General features: G+C 43.8%; 1 protein-coding gene across 2 annotated transcripts in view; it reads left to right on the top strand.

The window, feature by feature from the left end:
- Window positions 1-21,667, top strand: part of sim2 (SIM bHLH transcription factor 2) — a 60,090-nt gene that overhangs the window by 29,435 nt on the left and 8,988 nt on the right. For both annotated transcript variants that reach the window (XM_085419777.1, XM_085419778.1), the window contains 7 exons: window positions 4,336-4,425; window positions 4,666-4,774; window positions 12,161-12,246; window positions 15,905-16,104; window positions 16,410-16,516; window positions 16,808-16,955; window positions 17,034-17,187. In XM_085419777.1, coding sequence (XP_085275903.1) covers window positions 4,336-4,425; window positions 4,666-4,774; window positions 12,161-12,246; window positions 15,905-16,104; window positions 16,410-16,516; window positions 16,808-16,955; window positions 17,034-17,187 — 894 coding nt within the window. The remainder of the gene's footprint in view (window positions 1-4,335; window positions 4,426-4,665; window positions 4,775-12,160; window positions 12,247-15,904; window positions 16,105-16,409; window positions 16,517-16,807; window positions 16,956-17,033; window positions 17,188-21,667) is intronic.

Raw genomic sequence — 21,667 nt, 5'->3', positions numbered from 1 at the left:
ATTCCTCCTGTAGTCTACGATGAGCTCCTTGGTCTTCTCGGTGTTAAGCAGCAGGTTGTTTGTGTCGCACCACTCAGCCAGACGATCCACCTCCTCCCTGTAGGCGGCCTCATCGTTGTCACTGAGGAGGCCAATCACCGTGGTGTCATCTGCAAACTTAATGATGGTGTTGGAACCATCAGCAGGTCTGCAGTCGTGGGTGAAGAGGGAGTAGAGGAAAGGGCTCATCACACAGCCTTGTGGTACACCGGTGTTCATTGTGATGGTAGATGAGCAGCGGTTATCCAGCCGGACATGTTGGGGGCGGTTGGTCAGGAAGTCCAGTAACCATTTGCAGATGAGGGAACTGATACCCAGGTCTGTCAGTTTCCTGATGAGTTGTGAGGGGTGGATTGTATTGAATGCTGAACTGAAGTCTATAAACAGCATTCTGGCGTAGGTGTTGTTGTTGTCCAGGTGTGAGAGGACAGAGTGCAGTGCGATGGAGACTGCATCCTCTGTGCTCCTGTTCTGGCGGTATGCGAATTGGTGGGGGTCCAGGGTGGGGGGGAGACAGGATTTGAAGTGTGCTAGGACCAGCTGCTCTAAGCACTTAGTGATGATGGGGGTGAGTGCTACTGGGCGGTAATCATTGAGGCAAGATGGGTTGGAGTTTTTGGGTATCGGGACGATGGAGGTGGATTTGAAGCAGGCCGGTACCACAGCGTGGGCCAAGGACAGGTTGAATATGTCTGTGAGCACTCCTGCAAGCTCCCCAGAACACGCTCTGAGAACACGCCCGCGGATGCCATCAGGGCCTGCAGCCTTGTGGACATTGACATTGCTCAGCACCGCTCCTACATCGGTGGGGGAGAGAGTCAGAGGTTGGTGGTCTGGCGTCATGTCTGCTTTGGTTGTGGTTGTGGGGTTCCCTCGCTCAAAACGAGCATAAAAGTTGTTGAGCTCGTTGAGGAAGGAGACATCAGAGGATGCGGGGGAGGGTTTGGTGGTCCTGTAGTGTGTGATGGGCTGGAGTCCTTGCCACATGCGTCGGGGTTGTAGTTGGAGAAGTGTTCTTCTACCTTCTTTTTGTAATGGTGTTTGGCTTTTTTGATGCCCTTCTTTAGATTAGCCCTGGCTGTGCTGTAGGCGTGTGCATCTCCTGACCTAAAGGCAGTGTTGCGGGCCTTCAGGAGGAGACGAACATCCCGGTTCATCCAAGGCTTCTGGTTGGGGTACATGGTGATCCGTTTCTGGGTGGTGACACTGTCTGTGGTTTCGGAGATGTAATCCAGTACAGATGAGGCATACTGGTCCAGGTCTGTGTGCGTGAACATATTCCAGTCTGTGTTTTTAAATCTGTCCTGGAGCACTGCGTCTGTCCCCTCTGGCCACACTTTAATTGTCCTCACAGCAGGTTTCACACGTTGGATGAGTGGTGAATACCTAGGTGTGAGGAACAGGGAGAGATGGTCCGATTGTCCAATGTGGGGGAGGGGTGTGGCTTTGTAGGCTCCAGCCAGGTTTATTACTGAGCAAATGAATGATGATGACGACATATACAGACAGCGGTGTAAGCTCTATGTGCAGGCAAATACTATTGCTCGCAAATTCAGCTTTTGTTCACTTCCAGTTAAAGTGGCTTTGTTTAAAGCGTATTGCACACCGCTATATACTGCCCCCTTGTGGTCATCCTACAAACAATGTAGCATGCAGAAGCTGCATGTTGCATAAAATGATGCGATGAGAATCCTTTGCAGGTTACCTAGAAGGGGTAGTGCCAGCCAGATGTTTGTAGCTGTGGGTGTTTGGACTTTTAAAACACTTTTAAGAAAGTTAATGTTCAATTTTAGAGAACGACTGGATGGCTCTAGTAACAGTATAATTTTAGCGCTCACAGATCCGACAGTGAGTGGTTCCCATTACTCATCCAGTCTGAGAAAGCACTGGTTGAAGTGTTTGTGTATTTATTGATTTCTTTTAAGTAATTGTGTTTTATGTATATTATGGTTTTATATTTTTACAAATGCTTTATATGTTTATATGTATATACATATATATATTTTTAAGGTTTATACCTTGTGTTTTATTTTATGGGGGGGGGGGTGTTTCTGTCTTGTTCTTATGGACATGAAGTCTGCCAATAAAGATTGATTGATTGATTGATTGATTGATTGATTGACCTCACTACAAAATATTCCAAAGGTAACTGTTAAAAAGGTGAAAAAGATTGGGAATGATAGCAACTCAGTTTGGTGGAGGGGGATTTTGCTGTGGCGTTGTTTTTCAGAAGCCAGGCACGGCCCCATAGTTCCACTGGAAGAAACTCTCAGTGCTGCAAAATACCCACCAAAAGACATTTGGCAGAGTGGAGACTGCAAGCCAGGCTTTCTCAACCATTTAAAAAAAAGGAGTTTATTGAACCATCAGAAAAAATGTCTTTTAAAAAATTAATTACATTTTAATTTCCATGCATGACTTTTAATTTTGGCATATTTATTACATGTGGCATTTTGCTTAAAAATGTGCAATTTATTGAGGTTTTTCAGGGGGGGAAAGGATCACATTAATGATGTTGAAGTCTCAAAAACTCACAAAAAACCCTGTATGTAACAAATATGACACACTAGGCGTTAAGGTGCTAAACCTTGTGGAAAGCCTTCTCGGAAGAGTTGAAGCTGTTATAGCTGCAAAGGGTGGACTGACATTATACTCAACCCCATGGATTAAGAATAGGATCCCACTCAAGTTAATTTGCATATGAAAGGCAAACGATGGAATAAGTTTGGCAATATAGTGTACGATTACAAATTCAAACATCAATCTTCAGTCTACCATGATCTGCTGCCATACACACTTACACATAAATTATGTTCAAACATGGTGTTAGTTATGCAGACTGTGGTTATCACATAAGTCCAACAAAAGAGTTTAACCCCTCTCCAGTAGACCTCCAGTTGTGCATTGAGCTCGACATCTCTGTGCTCTTCTTGCGCTTTACTTAGGACCAGTTTGTCTTGGGAGACCCTACCAGGGGCTCCAGACAACATAGCCCCTATAGGCACACAAACCTCTCCATCATGATAAGGTGGTGATTCATGGATGGGTGCGAAATACTAATTTGATCATGAAGTCACATTTTGTGGTATATGGTAGTTATTTGTACAGCCAGAGCTTTTGTGCAGGCAAGACCCAGAGTTGTACTGACACGTGATAACCCAACTGATTCAATTCAAATCTGTCATGAGAAGCTGTGTGTGGGAGGGAGGATAGGACCCAAAATGCAGGACCCAGAAGTGGGACTAAACTTGTCATCAGCTTTATTGCCAGAATTGCAGAATGCTATTACTATTTATTTAAATTATTTCTTTCAGATTGGTGCAGCGGCTGCAGTGATGCAGACGTTGTACCGGTCCATCATGGTGTAGAGAGCTGAGTGTAAAAGCGAAGCTCTCAATTTACTGGTCGATCTACTTCCCTACCCTCACCTATGGTAATGAGCTGTGGGTAATGACCGAAAATACAAGCAGCAGAAATGGGCTTCCTCCGAAGGGTGGCTGGCCTCTCCCTTAGAGATAGAGTGGAAAATTCAGCCATCCGGGAGGGGCTCAGAGTAGAGCGGCTGCTCCTCCACATCGAAAGGAGCCAGTTGAGGTGGTTTGGGCATCTGATAAGCCTCCTGGGCGCCTCCTATGTGAGGTGCTCCAGGCATGTCCCACCGGGAGGAGGCCCTGGGGCAGACCCAGGACACGCTGGAGAGATTATATCTTTCGGGTGGCCTGGGAATGCCTTGGTGTTCCCCCAGATAAGCTGGAGGAGGTGGCCGGGGAGAGGGAGGTCTGGTCTTCTCTTATTAGGCTGCTGCCCCTGTACCCCGGCCCCGGATAAGCGGAAGAAGATGGATGGATGGATACTTTCTCTCCAAATTATTTTTCTGAGTTAACTTCAGCTTCCTCCAAACCATCAACAGATCTCTTAGACTGTATTGTTACAAGACTGCTCAAAGAAGCCCTACCATTAATTTATTCATCAATCTTAAATATGAAAAATTTCTTTCAGTTAATGAACTTTATGTTGGCAGTAATTATAATCACTTTAAAAGCCATCACTTGACCCAACTGTCTTGGCTAATTATAGGCCAATCTCCAACCCTCCTTTTAGCTGTAAACACCTAACTGATCATCCACAGAGGAATTTATTTATTTCAAGAGTTTCAGTCCGGCTTCAGATTTTCTTATGGACTATAACAGCAGACCCATATCTATGCATGTCCTACTAGACCTCAGGGCAGGTCTAGTAGTTATCGTCAACATAACTTGTTGTTAATAGTACCTTCATTGTTGCTCTCTCCCTCAGACTCTAGATGGGTTTGTTTTTGTTGTTGCATCAGATGGAAAAATCATGTACATATCAGAAACGGCATCAGTGCACCTTGGTCTGTCACAGGTAAGACAATCCACCTCAGCACTCTCTCATGTGGACTAGTATACCCAGGAATAAGTTTAGATTTTCTGAACCAAACAATCTGGAGAAAAATGTATAAGTAACATAGAAGCATGTGTCATGTAACAACTGAGTTTTCAACACACTTCAGACATGGCATAAATAGAACACTCTTTTGTTTCTATATGAATTTAATGCATTTGTGCAACTAATCACTAAATGTTCCAAATGTGTGTGCCACAGGTGGAGCTAACAGGAAACAGTATATTTGAGTACATCCACCCATCAGACCATGATGAGATGACAGCAGTGCTGAGTCTCCGCCAGGCCCCACAGCAACATTTCTTGCCAGGTACTTAAAGACCTTATTTCTCCATTGTGTGCCACACAGTGGTAGTTGATATTTTATTCTTGAAGTGAATTAACTGTTTGTTCTTCGATGCTGTCCATGCCTGGCTGCTCCTCTTGTCTCTCCTCCGGTTGCGGTGTGCTACTGAAGTATGGGATGCATGATTAGAACCGTCTGTGTTGGCCAGCCTCCCTTGGCACCATCTGTAACACCCCTCCTACTACAATGATGTTATGATGTGATATACATACAAAAGATATTTTAAAAATTTATAATATATGCCCATGTTTGCAGAGGTCATTGATTGATTGATTGACTGATTGATTGAATCTTTATTTTGAACATGTTGAAAAAGTACAACAACATAGAATTTGAAAACAACAACATAGAATTAAGAAAATGTGCCCCATGTTCGGATTGTGTGTACAAGCCAACTCTGCCTCCTGTGAAAGGAAATCAGCTACAACTACCTGAGTCCCCAGCCTATGGACCACCTTGAATTTAAAAGGCTGAAGTTTCAAAATCCACTGGGTGATCTGGGTGTTGGCATCTCTCATGCAACAGAGCCACTGCAGTGGGGTACAATCCAGCAGAGGGTGAATGGGCATCTCAGGAGGTAATAACAAAGAGAGTGTGCCGCCCACCAGATTGCCAAGCCCTCTTTTTCAACAGTACTATACCAGGTTTCTAGTTCTGACAGTTTCCAGCTGATGTACACAACTGGGCAGTTGACCGCCCCTTATCTGCTGACGGCAGGCCTCTGCTTTAGGTGTTAGTCTGCAGGATAAAAGAGAGGGAAAGGTTTGGTGTGTGGAGCAGTGGTTCCCCACAGAGAGCCTTCTTCACCTTCAAGAAAGGCATTTTGCACTGCTCCATCCACTGGACCAGGTCTGGGGTAACCTTTCAGATGAAGTCAGTCAAGGGCCTTGTTGGCATCGCAAAGTTCAGAACAAACCACCAGGAATTGCCAGCCAGCCAGCCCTAATAGGGCTGAAATAGTGGAATAGGTGAATTTAGTACCTCCAGCCCCAACTCATCTCAATTATTTAGCACACTCGCCACATTGGGGTGATATATTTGTGTGGCAGCTCCTCTGTCTTACTGCACCAACTTGTGGTCAACATCCACTTGCCATGTGACCAAATCTTAGAAATATGGTATCTAACCAGATTCTTACTCTGGATGGCATTACTTTGGCCTCCAGTAACACTGTGAGGAACCTTGGAGTCATTTTTGACCAGGACATGTCCTTCAACGCACATATTAAACAAATATGTAAGACTGCTTTCTTCCATTTGTGCAACATCTCTAAAGTTAGAAATATCCTGTCTCAGAGTGACGCTGAAAAACTAGTTCATGCATTTATTACTTCCAGGCTGGACGACTGTAATTCATTATTATCAGGAAGTCCAAAAAACTCCCTGAAAAGCCTTCAGCTAATCCAAAATGCTGCAGCAAGAGTCCTGACAGGGACTAGAAAGAGAGCATATTTCTCCTGTTTTGGCTTCCTGTTAAATCCAGAATTGAATTCAAAATCCTGCTCCTCACATACAAGGTCTTAAATAATCATGCCCCATCTTATCTTAATGACCTTGTAGTACCATATCACCCTATTAGAGCACTTTGCTCTCACACTGCAGGCCTACTTGTTGTTCCTAGAGTATTTAAAAGTAGAATGGGAGGCAGAGCCTTCAGTTTTCAGGCCCCTCTTCTGTGGAACCAGCTTCCAGTTTGGATTCAGGAGACAGACACTATCTCTACTTTCAAGATTAGGCTTCAAACTTTCCTTTTTGCTAAAGCATATAGTTAGGGCTGGACCAGGTGACCCTGAATCCTCCCTTAGCTATGCTGCAATAGACGTAGGCTGCCGGGGATTCCCATGATGCATTGAGTTTTTCCTTTCCAGTCACCTTTTTCACTCACTATGTGTTAATAGACCTCTCTGCATTGAATCATATCTGTTATTAACCTCTGTCTTTCTTCCACAGCATGTCTTTCATCCTGTTTTCCTTCTCTCACCCCAACCGGTCGCAGCAGATGGCTGCCCCTCCCCGAGGAGGTTTCTCCCTGTTAAAAGGGAGTTTTTCCTTCCCACTGTCGCCAAAGTGCTTGCTCATAGGGGGTCATATGATTGTTGGATTTTTCTCTGTACCTATGAAGTGCCTCGAGGCGACTTTTGTTGTGATTTGGCGCTATATAAATAAAATTGAATTAAATTGAATTGAATTTAGTAGACAAAGGTGAATGGCTTAAACATGAATTGAGCTGCAGTTTGGGGAAGGCCTCGGAGGGGACTGGCCGCGGCTCCTGGGCATGGCAGATCCCCAAAGAAGGCATCCCCTAAAAGCAGTAATAACTGTGCTTTACAAAGGTCAAAGACCTCTGCAGTAATATAACTGGTAGTCAGGCTAGCGAAGATAAGTAGCCCATGGCCTCAATAAGGTGGTGGAGGATTCCATAGAGTGGAGCGGATGAGCTCGAAAAATTAGGAAGAAATTGCAGGAGAAGAGATCAAAGGAATTTCAAAATTACGAAAGACCTTGATAGATGATTAAGGGGAACCCTTCATCATGTAGCAACATGACTTGACTCGGAACTGAAGCTCTAACAGTGATGTATGCTGGGATTTTGAGACTTGAAGTAATGGCTTGAGGGGTCATAAACGCTTAAGTGAGCTTGTCTTGGGGCAGAAGATGGAGAGGGGATGCCTGGCTGGTTAATTTGCTTTGGGTAAGGTAGCAATAACTACTGTGCCGATTTCAAAAGGGACGCCTTGAGGAATTATGCATATGGTGGAGTTCAGATCTCTTAAAAGGAGCAATAGAGGACAGAACCCGGCATCCCGGTGCCACAAGGGTTTGCTGCTGCATTCTGCACAGGAGGGAACAAAACGGAGAAACTGTCATCCTGGTGTGAGGAATGTTTACTGCTGTGTTTGCAAATGACTGATATGGTGAAGGAGACTGGGCACCCGGTGCCAGGAATGTGCACTGTTAGATTTTGTGAAAGATTGATAGATGCAGGGAAGCTGGCATCCCAGAAAGGAAAGCTTGCTGCTACATTTGTGACAGAGGGATAGAGTGAAGAGAAACTGGCATCCCGGAGCCAGAAAATGTTGCTACTTCTAATTGCAAAGGGGGGACAGTAGAGCAAAAAACTGGTATGAGAACTTGGCATCCTGGTATCAGGAAGTTTTTTGTTTTTGTTTTGTGCAAACGACAGATGGCAGACAACTGACATCCTGAAGGCAGAAGGGTTCCCTGCTGCTTTTTGCAGTGATAGCTGCAGAGAAGCTTATTGCTGCATATGAGGGACAGAGAAAGAGAACCTGGCATCCCGGTGCCAAAAGCTTGCTGCTGCATTTGCAAATACGTGAAGAGAACCAGACATCCTGATGTCAAAAGCATTCTGCTTTGTTTGCAAAGGAGGGATAGAGAAAGAGAACCTGGCATCCTAGTGCTATAAAGCATGCTGCTGCATTTTGTGAATGATGGATATAGAAAGAAGCTGGCATCCCAGTGCTAAAAGGGTTCGGTGCTGCTTTTTGCAATTATAGAGGTTCAAGGTTCAAGGTTCTTTATTATTTGTCACATGCATAGTTATACAAGTATAACACACAGTGAAATGTAGCCTGACACGCTCCTCGACATGTGCAAAAATTGGGGGGGGTGTAGAGGAAGAACATTATATATATATATATATACACACATATAGTATATGTACTGGGTGAATGTGCAGTAGTAGCAGCAAGCAGGTGAATTCTGTACATTAATATGAATAGACATCTGACTATTTTACAGGATAGACAATATAAACATATTTAAAATTAAAGGAATTGAAATGTACATTGTGCCTTGGTTTAGTGTCTGGAAGAGTCCTGTCTCAGTCAATTATAGATGATGTGAGAGGGCGGGTGTGTGTGTTTAGGGCACGGATGGCTTGGGGATAGAAGCTCCTCTTGAGTCTCTCTGTCCTTGCCCGGAAGATGCGGAACCTTCTACCAGATTGCAGAAGTTGGAACAGTTTGTTGCCAGGATGGGACGGGTCCTTCAGTATCTGCGCTGCTCTAGTCCGGCATCTCCTGGTGTAGGTGTCCTGAAGCGGGGGGAGAGCAGATGCAGAGAAACTGGCAACTCGTTGGGAGAGGAGCTTGCTGCTGCGCTTGTGAATGAGGGAAGAGAACCTGGCATTCTGGTGCCAAAAAGCATGCTGCATTTCCCAAAGGAGGGATAGAGAGAAGGGGAACTGGTAACCCGGTGCCTTTTTTTTTTTTTTTTAAACATCTGTGCAGAGAAAGTGGCAGCTCTGTGGTAGGAAGTTTGCTGCTGCAGTTTACGAATGATGGATTTCTTTATCCATGCAGAGCTGTGTGTTGAGAGTGGCCTTGAACGCTCCATACAGTCTCACTGTGCCACCAGGTCAGCAGAGGGCAGCACAGTTGGCTTTAGGGACAAACCATGGACGATGTCCACTGTGATTCTTGGATACCATGGACAGTTCTCACACAGAGTCCCTGTAACAACTACTCCTGCACCTATGAGTTTGTGAGGTCTCAGAATTTTGAATTATCTGGATGACTGGCTGGTCTGTGCAGTCTCAGAACAATAGTCTTGCAGCCATGTAGTTGTGCTCTTAGAACATGTCCAGCCTGTGGGTTGGCTTCTGAACTACCAAAAGAGCAAGCTCCACCCATCCCAGGTCACAACTTTTCTAGGTATGACTCTGGACTCCAACAGGGCCACTCAGACATTGGCTCGCCCTCTTCAGGCTACACTTTTGGGTCAGCTGGGGAATGCTCTTTGCCTCATGGGCCTCATGGCATGTTCAGCAATGCCTTCTGAGTTTGGGCCTTTGCCCACAGCAGTCTCATCAGGCAGGGACTTTGGTGCCACAGAGGCTCCACTGAGCTCTCCACTTTTGAAGGTACTCTCAAATTAGAGCAGGGTTATGTGTTGGATATAAATGTGTTGGAGCTAATGGCTCTGTTCCTTGCACTCCAGCAGTTCCTGCTAAGACTGGGAGGCTATCATGTCATCATCAGTACAGACAGCACAGTAACTACAGTCACAGCAGCCTACATCAACAGGAAGGGGGCCTAGACTCTAACATCCTCTGCAAGCTGGCAACCAGGTTGTGACAAGCCAGCTCCTGGTTTGAAGGAAACTCCTGTCTTAGGTGAATGGAACACTATTCTCCCCTTTCCCACAGACTGATGTGTGGCCCCTGAGGAAAAGGCTCCTTGCCTTGTGGCTACCAGAACTGGTGGTACAAACTATGCAAGAGTCTATGCAAGAACCCACTAGGACTGCCTACTTGTATCACTGGGGACTGTTTGGCTCCTGATGCATGGCCCACCAGATGGCCAACCATGAGGCTACAGTGGAGATCATCCTGCAGTTCTTGCAATCCTAACTGGAGGCGTGCAAATCAGCAGTTACCCTGCGAGGTATTGTGGCATTGATCAAGACAGATTATATTGGTCACTCACCTCCAGCTGAGTGACCAATATGATCACTCATCCGGAGTGAATCAGAGGTGATTCATTTCCACTCAGTGGTAATGAATCAGCTCCCAGTTTTAAAAGGTACCCAGAGGGCGACAATTCACCAGTCTAGATCCCCACTTCCCCTATGGGATTTGGATTCAGACCTTTGTGCACTTCACCAACCTGCCTTCAAGCCTCAAGGATGCTGATTTGAACTGAATTTCCCTCAAAACAGCTGTTCTGATAGACATAACATTTTCCAGAAGGATTAGTGATTAGTCCATAAAGACTGTTGCAGGTTTTTACTGGAAGCAGCAGGGTTTATCCTCCGTACCAACCCTACAGGCCAACTCAGGACAGAAGACAGCCTGTGCCAGGCTGCTCTGTGCTCTGTCTGAGTCTTGACAGAGTATATTAGGTGCACTCAGACCATTAGGAAGACTGATCAGCTTTTTACCTGTTTTAACTTTGGAGTCCTGGTAGACGCTTGTCAAAGGCCAGACTGTCTCACTGGGTTGTAGATATCATGCAGCAGGCATATATATTTTCGGGTACTTCCTTCCCATTCATTTCCCATGCATATGGAATATGTAAAAGAATAGATATAGTCTCTTACTCAGAGAACCAAAGTTACAATGTAACCATACAATTCACAAAGAGCTATTAGCTATTAACTTGGTATATCTCAGCATGCTGTGTCATATATCCTAAAACAATGAGATAACTGGACAAGTAGAAGACAAAACAAAAGTGTACAGGAGATGAAAATGGGTCAAATTTCTGTCTTTATGAAACAGAAAAAAATCCAGTGAAGACTTGACATGCGACCTGAGATATGTATCTGCCCCTTCACTTGATCCATCTACTATTTGTTGAAGTCGCACCAGAAATAATCTCAGTGCAAGTCTGGCTGTCAAGAAGCCATTCTTAACCCTCACAGGCTCAAATTAAACTTTTTGTTGCTAATGCACAACCAAGTCCTGCAGTGGTACTTCTGAGTAAAAAAAAACCCTCATAAAATATGTATGTGGGGTAATCAAGTTGTTAGTTTTTACTTTTGCAAATCGGCAACGCCTGCCTTGAGAGGGTTAAGGAAGGGAAGCAAGGGAAATACCTGAAGTATGCCAAATTACACAAGCGATGGACTGAAAATCTGTGGCAACAAATCTTACAGAGTAATGAGTCTACATTTGAAATTTCTAGTTCAAATCATTGCCAGAATCTACAGAGGACAAAGGAAAATAAGTAAAACAGTGATTATCTGCAGCCATTTGTAAACACGGTGGGGACTCAGTCATGGTTTTGGGGGTACAGCCAGTGGTGTTAAGGATCTTGTTATAGTTAATGGTATTATGAACACAAAAGATACACCAAATGCTTGAATTTAGATCCACAATGCAATTCAATACCTTCTGGAAAGCACCTGATTGGCAAGAGGTTTATTTTTTAACATGAAAATGATTCCAGAAATCTTGCCAATACAGTAAAAGCATACATGGAAAGAAAAAGACAACGAAAGACCACCAGCTATGGATTGGCCTCTCCAGATCCCGGACTTCAGTATTACTGAAGCAGTGTGATCGAGAATGGAACACAAAGTAGCCACCATCCACCAGCTTTGGATGTCTTTCCACAAACCTGCAAGCCTGGACACTATTCCTGTAAACTGCTTAAAGACAAAGAAAGCTTTCGTAAGAGCATTCCACCCCCACCCCAATTTTTTACTGTACTGTACTCCTAAGAAACTCTTGTCCCAGAGCTTTTGGACAGGATTATGGTAAGGTTGTGCAGTGGCAACCGGGTGAGAAATGGAAGTTGTTGAAGAAGTGTTAAAAATGGAACATAATATAAATAATATAACATGCGTAATGCCTCTGAACTATTTTTTGTCTGTTTCTTGACAGAGTATGAAATTGAGCGGTCCTTCTTCTTGAGGATGAAGTGTGTTCTTGCCAAACGAAATGCAGGGCTGACATGTGGAGGATATAAGGTATGTAAAGCCAGTGGATGACAAATCTGCCAACAAGGACACCAAAGTTCAGTGGGTGCGTTTGTTTCTAATTTCTTCCTATCTTGGTTCCTTTGTGACATGAAAATAATTTTCCCTTTTCCTATTGATGATTTTCCAGTCCTTTTTTTAGCATTTTTTTTTTTAACGAAAAACAAAGACCCCCGTCCTTTGTAATAGATTTACTGATTGACTAACTGACTTGGATGTTCATGGTGTTTTGAATACAGTTCAGTGTATAGATTGTTCACAGACACACCGCACACATTGTGTGTTTGTGTCTTTAATGCTTGGATGAAAACCCATGTCCGCATGTACATCAATAAATGCTCTGTCTAGTCCCTTGAGATACTCTGTCAGGTTTTTACTCCAGCTGCCTTCATTGGCTTTTTGTTTGTGGGTCTCTCTGCCTTCAGTTTCATCTGAACTTATTGAAAGCAATGCTCTTTTTGCTTGAAATCAGATGACTTACTTTCCATTAACATATATTCAATTTTCTTGCCTTGCAAAACTCTTGGATTGCTTTTGTAGTATGCTATAGCACACAAGCTCCAGGGAACTTTAAAGCACACTTTTTGTCCTATTTTGTCTCTATGAGCAAGCACCTGGTAACAGTAGGAATGAAAACCTCAATTTTAACAGGAAGAGGCCTCCAGTAGAACCAGGCTTAGGGAGGCAGCCATCTACCAGTTGGAGGCGAGGGGAGGGAGACTGGACAAAAGACATGCTGCAGAAAAGAGCCAGATTAATGATACTGAATTATTAAATGCAGTGTGATGTATAAATACATAGTGAGTGAAAAAGGTGAGTGAATACGAAACATGCATAACTAAGGGAGGATTCAGGGTCACCTGGTCCAGCCCTAACTATATGCTTTAGCAAAGAGGAAAGTTTGAAGCCTAATCTTGAAAGTAGAGATAGTGTCTGTCTCCTGAATCCAAACTGGAAGCTGGTTCCACAGAAGAGGGGCCTGAAAACTGAAGGCTCTGCCTCCCATTCTACTTTTAAATACTCTAGGAACAACAAGTAGGCCTGCAGAGCGAGAGCGAAGTGCTCCAATGTCCACATGCATGTAAATGCTAAACAAACAGTTAATTATAAGCTTACTCATTAATTCAAAAAGCTGCTGTTTTCTATGTAAGGAGTGCATGAATGTCAAACATTCTGACACTCATTTACACTGCAATGGATGCATCAAGGGCAACTCGGGTTCCAGTATAGTTCCCAAGGGTATGCAGCCGGGAGGAGTCGTGGAGGAGGCATGTGTTAGGTTAAAAGCACTTTCCTGTGTGTGTGTGTGTGTGTGTGTGTGTGTGTGTGTGTGTGTGTGTGTGTGTGTGTGTGTGTGTGTGTGTGTGTGTGAATAAGGCTTGTAGTAAGACAGCACTTTGTGTATTTAGATGAGGTGCTATATTAAAGTGCTATTTCAGTACCAGTGCATGTACAGTGGGGCAAAAAAGTATTTAGTCAGCCACCGATTGTGCAAGTTCCCCCACCTAAAATGATGACAGAGGTCAGTAATTTGCACCAGAGGTACACTTCAACTGTGAGAGACAGAATGTGAAAAAAAAATCCATGAATTCACATGGTAGGATTTGTAAAGAATTTATTGGTAAATCAGGGTGGAAAATAAGTATTTGGTCACCTCAAACAAGGAAAATCTCTGGCTCTCACAGACCTGTAACGTCTTCTGTAAGAAGCTTTTCTGTCCCCCACTCGTTACCTGTATGAATGGCACCTGCTTGAACTCATCATCTGTATAAAAGACACCTGTCCACAGCCTCAAACAGTCAGACTCCAAACTCCGCCATGGCCAAGACCAAAGAGCTTTCGAAGGACACCAGGAAAAGTATTGTAGACCTGCACCAGACTGGGAAGAGTGAATCTACAATAGGCAAGCAGCTTGGTGTGAAAAAATCAACTGTGGGAGCAATCATCAGAAAATGGAAGACATACAAGACCACTGATAATCTCCCTCGATCTGGGGCTCCACACAAGATCTCATCCCGTGGGGTCAAAATGATCATGAGAACGGTGAGCAAAGATCCCAGAACCACACGGGGGGACCTGGTGAATGACCTGCAGAGAGCTGGGACCAAAGTAACAAAGGTCACCATCAGTAACACACTACAACGGCAGGGAATCAAATCCCGCAGTGCCAGACGTGTTCCGCTGCTGAAGCCAGTGCATGTCCAGGCCCGTCTGAAGTTTGCCAGAGAGCACATGGATGATACAGCAGAGGATTGGGAGAATGTCATGTGGTCAGATGAAACCAAAGTAGAACTTTTTGGTATAAACTCAACTCGTCGTGTTTGGAGGAAGAAGAATACTGAGTTGCATCCCAAGAACACCATACCTACTGTGAAGCATGGGGGTGGAAACATCATGCTATGGGGCTGTTTTTCTGCCAAGGGGACAGGACGACTGATCCGTGTTAAGGACAGAATGAATGGGGCCATGTATCGTGAGATTTTGAGCCAAAACCTCCTTCCATCAGTGAGAACTTTGAAGATGAAACGAGGCTGGGTCTTCCAACATGACAATGATCCAAAACACACCGCCCGGGCAACAAAGGAGTGGCTCCGTAAGAAGCATTTGAAAGTCCTGGAGTGGCCTAGCCAGTCTCCAGACCTCAACCCCATAGAAAATCTGTGGCGGGAGTTGAAAGTCCGTGTTGCTCGGCGACAGCCCCAAAACATCACTGCTCTCGAGAAGATCTGCATGGAGGAATGGGCCAAAATACCAGCTACTGTGTGTGCAAACCTGGTAAAGACCTATAGTAAACGTTTGACCTCTGTTATTGCCAACAAAGGTTATGTTACAAAGTATTGAGTTGTATTTTTGTTATTGACCAAATACTTATTTTCCACCCTGATTTACCAATAAATTCTTTACAAATCCTACCATGTGGATTCATGGATTTATTTTTCACATTCTGTCTCTCACAGTTGAAGTGTACCTCTGGTGCAAATTACTGACCTCTGTCATCATTTTAAGTGGGGGAACTTGCACAATCGGTGGCTGACTAAATACTTTTTTGCCCCACTGTATCATTTTATTTAACCCCTTAAATTAAAGCTGTAATTCTATACTTCAATATTATTCTGATAATTTGAATAATTACATTTTATAAAAATATTATAAAATTTATATTATAGTAATATAGAAGTAAAATTGAAATATTTACATATTAAAATATTGAAAATATTAAATATTTATTACCATTATTACTACTACTATTGGAGCGGCACAGGAGGGTTGTTTTTAAATTGTTAAATGAACACATTTCATTTTTGAGATACTGTATGTCTGAGAAGTTAACTTAAAAGGGGCACAATCAGTGCATCTGTGGCACACATATTTCTTGAGCATCCTCTCTAGAGCCCAGATCAGATCCGACAAAAAGGAGCATTTGATCCACATGAAATGCACGCAAATACGAAAGCTGCATTTCACAGTGGAATCTGGGTGACTGTGATTTGAACATTATGGTTTGTTAAATGATAGTTTAACTGTCAAAATTTAATCCTATAAAAGTTGTTTCATAAAGTGCTACTTGGTTAAACAATGAAGTTTGATTTGGAAAAGTCCCAGCTCCTTTTGAATGCATTGACGTTTGTTTCCTACCGTTGTTTCCCAGGTCATCCACTGCAGTGGCTACCTGAAAGTGCGTCAGTACATGGTGGACATGGTGCTCTATGAATCATGCTATCAGACTATGGGCCTGGTAGCAGTTGGACACTCCCTGCCTCCCAGTGGTATCACTGAGATCAAACTCCATAGTAACATGTTCATGTTCAGAGCCAGCCTGGACTTCAAGCTCATCTTTTTGGACATGAGGTAGGAGACATGTTGAGAAGGTGGGTAGATAAAGGAAAACCATGACATTATGATATTCTGTCACCTGTTAAAACTCATCGTCACAATAAATGAGCAACGTAAAGATAAATCTAGTAATAAGGATTAATGCAGGTATAATACATTAAGCAATTTAAACGATATTCACTTTAAAAAAATATTGGTATATAAGCTTAACAAAAAGCTATTTTAAAACATTTTAGGGCTGTTAAATGAACATTATGATTCACTTCCACATATGAATGTTCAAATCAGCCCTGACCTGTTATTCTTTTCTGGGGAGTCAGGGTGGCAGAGCTGACAGGCTACGAGCCTCAGGACCTGATAGACAAGACTCTTTACCACCACGTTCATGCCTGTGACATTTTCCATCTACGATACGCTCATCATTTATGTAAGTTTAAATATTTTCAGTGGTATTTATGGGGGAGGATGGAGTGACTTATGTGTGAACATTTGTGAGGAGTTTAAAACATTGTCTTTGATTTGTATTTTGCATTTATAGCTTGATTAATGTTGTATGTATTTGCCTTGAGGATGAAAAGTAGTTCAATCTGGTACAATGTTGTTGTGCATGGTTACTGACAAATAAATAATAATTTTAGATGCTAACTAAATTAAAAGAACTAACCTAAAGATAATTACATAGGGAGATTTGACCAGTTTATCTCTGTGTTTACTACAGTGCTGGTGAAGGGTCAGGTCACCACCAAGTATTACCGCTTGCTATCAAAGCATGGAGGTTGGGTATGGGTGCAGAGTTACGCTACCATTGTCCACAACAGCCGTTCATCCAGACCTCACTGTATTGTCAGTGTGAACTACGTCCTCACGTGAGTCAGCAGCCTCCTTCTAAAATGTAAAACCTGCATGAAACAATGCAGACTATATACCTGTTTTATTGTACACAGTGACATTGAAAGCAAGGAACTACAGTTATCTGAAGATCAGAGTCAAGTCACTAAGTGTGGTGTAAGTCTCACTTCCTCTCTGGACCACAGCAGACAATTCAGAACCAAAGCAGTCAAGATGAAGACCAAACTAAGAGAAGCTCCCTATCTTGAGGTAGGACTTCCACGTGACCTAGAAATTATTAAGATTCCAGAGAAATATAGAAATAAATGAAATATTTCCCACCTTTCTTATAGCAAAAAATAATATATCAGTTTCATTACAGAAATATTAATATTGCAAACTACAAAACTAGGGAAACTGTGTTTGTGTGAGCCACCATACCAACTTTACTTTTAAATCACTTTAAAACAACCAGAAAGGACCAAAGTGGTCTACAGCAGAATAAATATAAGACACAGTAAAAAACAAACAAACAATAACAACACATATCTGCTCATACAAGCGTAAAAATAGAACATCCATACATCTTCTTTCACTTATCGGGTGGCAGGGGCAGCAGCTTAAACAGAGAAGCTCAGACCTCCGTCTCCCCGACCACCTCCTGCAGCTTGCCCGGGATAAAACCAAGGTATTCCCAGGCCAGTCAAGAGATATAATCGCTCCAGCATGTCCTGGGACATGCTGCCCGGCCTCCTCCCAGTGGGACTCACCCAAGAGGGGGCCAGGAGATATCCTTGTCAGATGCCCGAACCACCTTAACTGGCTCCTTTCGATGTGGAGGAGCAGCAGCTCTATTCTGAGCCCCTGCCGGATGGCCGAACTCCTCAGGGCCACCCACCCATTGGAGAAGGCCTTTCCGCCGCTTCTATCCACGAACTCATTCTTTCGGTCACTTCCTACAGCTTGTGACCATAGGTGAGGGTAGAGACGTAAATCGACCGGTAAATTGAGAGCTTCGCTTTTACACTCAGCTCTCTCTTCACCACGATGGACCGATATAGCCACATCAGTGCAGTTGCAGCTCCAATCCATCTGTCAATCTCCTGCTCTTCTTCTCCCATCTATCCATCCATCCATCCATCCATCCATCCATCTTCTTCCACTTATCCAGGGCTGAAATGTGGGAGCAGCAGCCTAAGAAGAGAAGACCCTGACATACTTAAACTTCTCCAATTGGGGCAGGAACTCCTCCCTGACCCATCCTTTTCTGACTGAAGACGTTAGCCTCAGATTTGGAGGTGCTGATTCTCATTCCCACGGCTTCACAGTCAGCTTCCACCTGTTCCAGTGCGAGTTGGAGGCCATCACCTGATGAAGCAACAGAACCACATCATCTGCGAAAAGCAGAGATGAGATTCTGAGACCACCCAAATGAAAACCTTCCGCCACTTGGCTACGTCTAGAAATTCTGTCCATAAAAAGTGCGAACATAATCTGTGACAAAGGGCAGGCCTGGCTGAGTACATCGTCTAAGTTGGTCCGACTTAATGCCAGCTATGTGGACCAAGCTCTTGCAACAGTTGTTGGGCCAGACACCCCATACTCCAGCATTTCCCATAGGACACTCTGAGGGACATGGTCAAATGAGTTCTCCAAGTCCACAAAACACATGTATACTGTTTGGGCAAACTCCCATGCACCCTCAGATATCCTTGAGAGGGCAAAGAGCTGGTCCAGTGTTCCATGACCAGGACAAAAACCGCATTGTTCCTCCTGTGTCCGAGATTTGACTAAGAGATGGACTCTCTTTTCCAGCACCCTGGCAAAGACTTTTACAGGGAGGGTTAGGATTGTGATTCCCCTATAGTTGAAACACATCCTCGGGTCCCCCTTCTCAAAGATGGGAACCACCACCCCAGTCTGCCAATCTCCTCTGTGAATCGCTACCTTGATTTGGTGGAGGGGTTTGTGAGTACCAGGGATCCCGGCGGCTATGTTGTTGGGGGGCTTTTGCCCCCAGTACGGTCTCCCATGGCAAATTGGTCCTGGGTGAAGGACCAGATAAAGAACTATTCAAAACACTCTGAGTATAAGATCAAGGGAACAGTTCACCCTGCCAGCAATATGGTTACTGGTGCCCTGCCCTGGAGCCAGGCCTGTGGAGGGTGCCCGAGGTTGAGTGTCTAGTGGCTGGCCCTTAATCCATGAGGCTTGGCCGGGCACAGCCCGAAAAGGAACATGGGCCCATCCTCCTGTTGGCCCACCATGCACAGGAGATGCCGTAGCTACCAAGACTAGCAGTTCCAACATGGAATGTCCCCTCTTGCAGGGAGGGAGCCAGAGTCAGTGCGTGAAGTTGAGAGGTAGCAACTAGATATAGTCGGGCTCACCTCAAAGCATGGCTTGGGCTCTGGAACCAGTCTCTTTGAGAGGGGCTGGACTCTGTCTCAGTCTGGAGTTGCCCTGGGTGAAAGGCGGTGGGCTGGGGTGAGGGTGTTAAATCGGAGCCCTGTGGGACCCCACATGAAGGGGAGCAGAGGAGGATATCAACAGTGGACAGTCTCGGTCGTTGTGTCCTTGGGCAAGACACTTCACCCGTTGCCTACTGGTGGTGGTCAGAGGGCCCGGTGGTGCCAGTGTCCGGCAGCCTCGCCTCTGTCAGTGTGCCCCAGGGTGGCTGTGGCTACAATGTAGCTACCATCACCAGTGTATGAATGGGTGGATGACAGGATGACGCTTTGGGGTCCTTAGGGCGCTATAAGGCGCTATACAAATACAGGCCATTTACCATCTGGAAAGCATTCTACTTCTTCCACATTTTGTCATGATACAGCCTTATTCTGCAATGGATTAAATTAGTTTTGACCTCAAAAAATACACACAATACCCCATTTTGACAAAGTCCAAAACATTTGCTTTGAATTTTTGCAGATTTCTTAAAAATAAAAAGAACAAAACCATAACATGTACAAGTATTCACAGCCTATGTACAGAAAATGTTTGGCATTGAGTCTTTGGTACTCTTGGGGGCCGTGGATGGCACAGTTGTCCTGGTTCCATCTCTTTCTCCTTCCAGGTTTTTGGGGGCATCACTACAGCTTCCCACCCTCATTATCAACTATATGTGTGATAAAGACACACACACACACACACACACACACACACACACACACACACACACACACACACACACACACACTCTCTCTCTCTCTCACTACAGGTAGCCGAGTATTTTCTAATTTTTGTGTTCCAGGTGCTGTATGTTTGGAGGATTTTTTGTTATATTTTTATTGTATTTATTTATTTATTTTTAAATATAGCCTCTATATTATTTTTTGTCTTGCCTGTCTTGCCTTATACATCATCATACTATACTACATATAATGTAATAACTGAAATAACACAAATAGAAATTAATTAATAAACAAATAAAGATTCAGATGAACAAGAGTATTCATAGCTTTTGCTCAGTACTTTGTTGAAACACCTGTGGCAGCAATGACACACTCATATCTTTTTGAGATGTAACAAGTCTGGCAAACCTATTTTGGGGGAGTTTCTTCCATTCTTCTTTGCAGGACCTGTCAAGCTCCATTAGGTTGGATGCAGAGCATTGGTGCCATTTTCAGATCTCTCCAGAGATGTTCACTCAGGTTCAAGTCTGTGCAGTGGCAGGGCCACTTCAGGACATTCACATAGTTGTCCCAAAGACACTTCTTTGTTATCTTGGCTGTGTGCTTAAGGTTATTGCTGTGTTGGAAGCTCTGGGGCAGGTTATTAAATTCCCTTAAATCCATTTTTATGTATATAGAACCAAATCACAACAACAGTAACCTCAAGGCACTTTATACTGGAAGGTTAAGATTCTACAATAATACAGAGAAAACCACAACAATGAGATGACCTTTATGACCCAGGACCTGGCGACAGTGGGAAGGAAAAACTCTTAAAAGGAAGAAACCACAAGTAGAACAAGGTTTAAAGAGGGGTGGCTATCTGAAACGACCAGTTAGGGATGATGGGAGGAAAATGGGATAAAAGGCACAGTGTGGAAGTGAGCCAGAGATTAATAATAAATAATGATTAAATGCAGAGTGGTGTATAAATACATAGTCAGTACTTTACAATATAGAGCACCTTGAGGCGGCTGCTGTTGTGATTTGGGAATATATAAAAGAAACTGAACTGAACAGAATTGAATTGCTCTAATCTATGTAAAAAAAATATCGTGCTAAACTGAGGTCTAGCAACACAAGCACAGAGATGAGTCCACTGTCAGAGGCCATAAGAAGATCATTTGTAACCTTCACTAAAGCTGTTTCTGTGCTGTGATGGGCTCTGAAACCTGAATGAAACTCCTCAAATAAGCCATAATTTCTGCCACCTCAAAGGTCTGTTGTATGTAGCCCATTATTAGAGATGGATTGATCAAAAGTTTAAGACCACTTGAAAAATGGCAAAAACTCATATTTTGCAATGCTGGATCTTAACAACTTGCTAAGATCCATGTTAAAAATACGAGTTTTTGCCATTTATCAAGTGGTCCTAAACTTTTGATTGGGACTGTACTTGAAGCATCAAGGATGTTTGCAAATAACAATTGGACTGGTTCTTATATAGTACTTTTCCACTACGAGCACAACTTGCCTTAATCACCCATTTACCCAATTACTTTTTTCTATGTCAGTACTCCTAACATTCACACACATTCAGACTCTAAATTGGGGTTAGTATTTTGCCCTAGTCTGGC

The sequence above is a fragment of the Rhamphochromis longiceps genome, linkage group LG10 (assembly GCF_057381845.1).
Source record: "Rhamphochromis longiceps isolate RC_006_pf linkage group LG10, R_longiceps_female_GT1.1, whole genome shotgun sequence".
Classification (NCBI taxonomy): domain Eukaryota; kingdom Metazoa; phylum Chordata; class Actinopteri; order Cichliformes; family Cichlidae; genus Rhamphochromis; species Rhamphochromis longiceps.
This window is presented reverse-complemented; position numbering and strand designations above follow the sequence as displayed.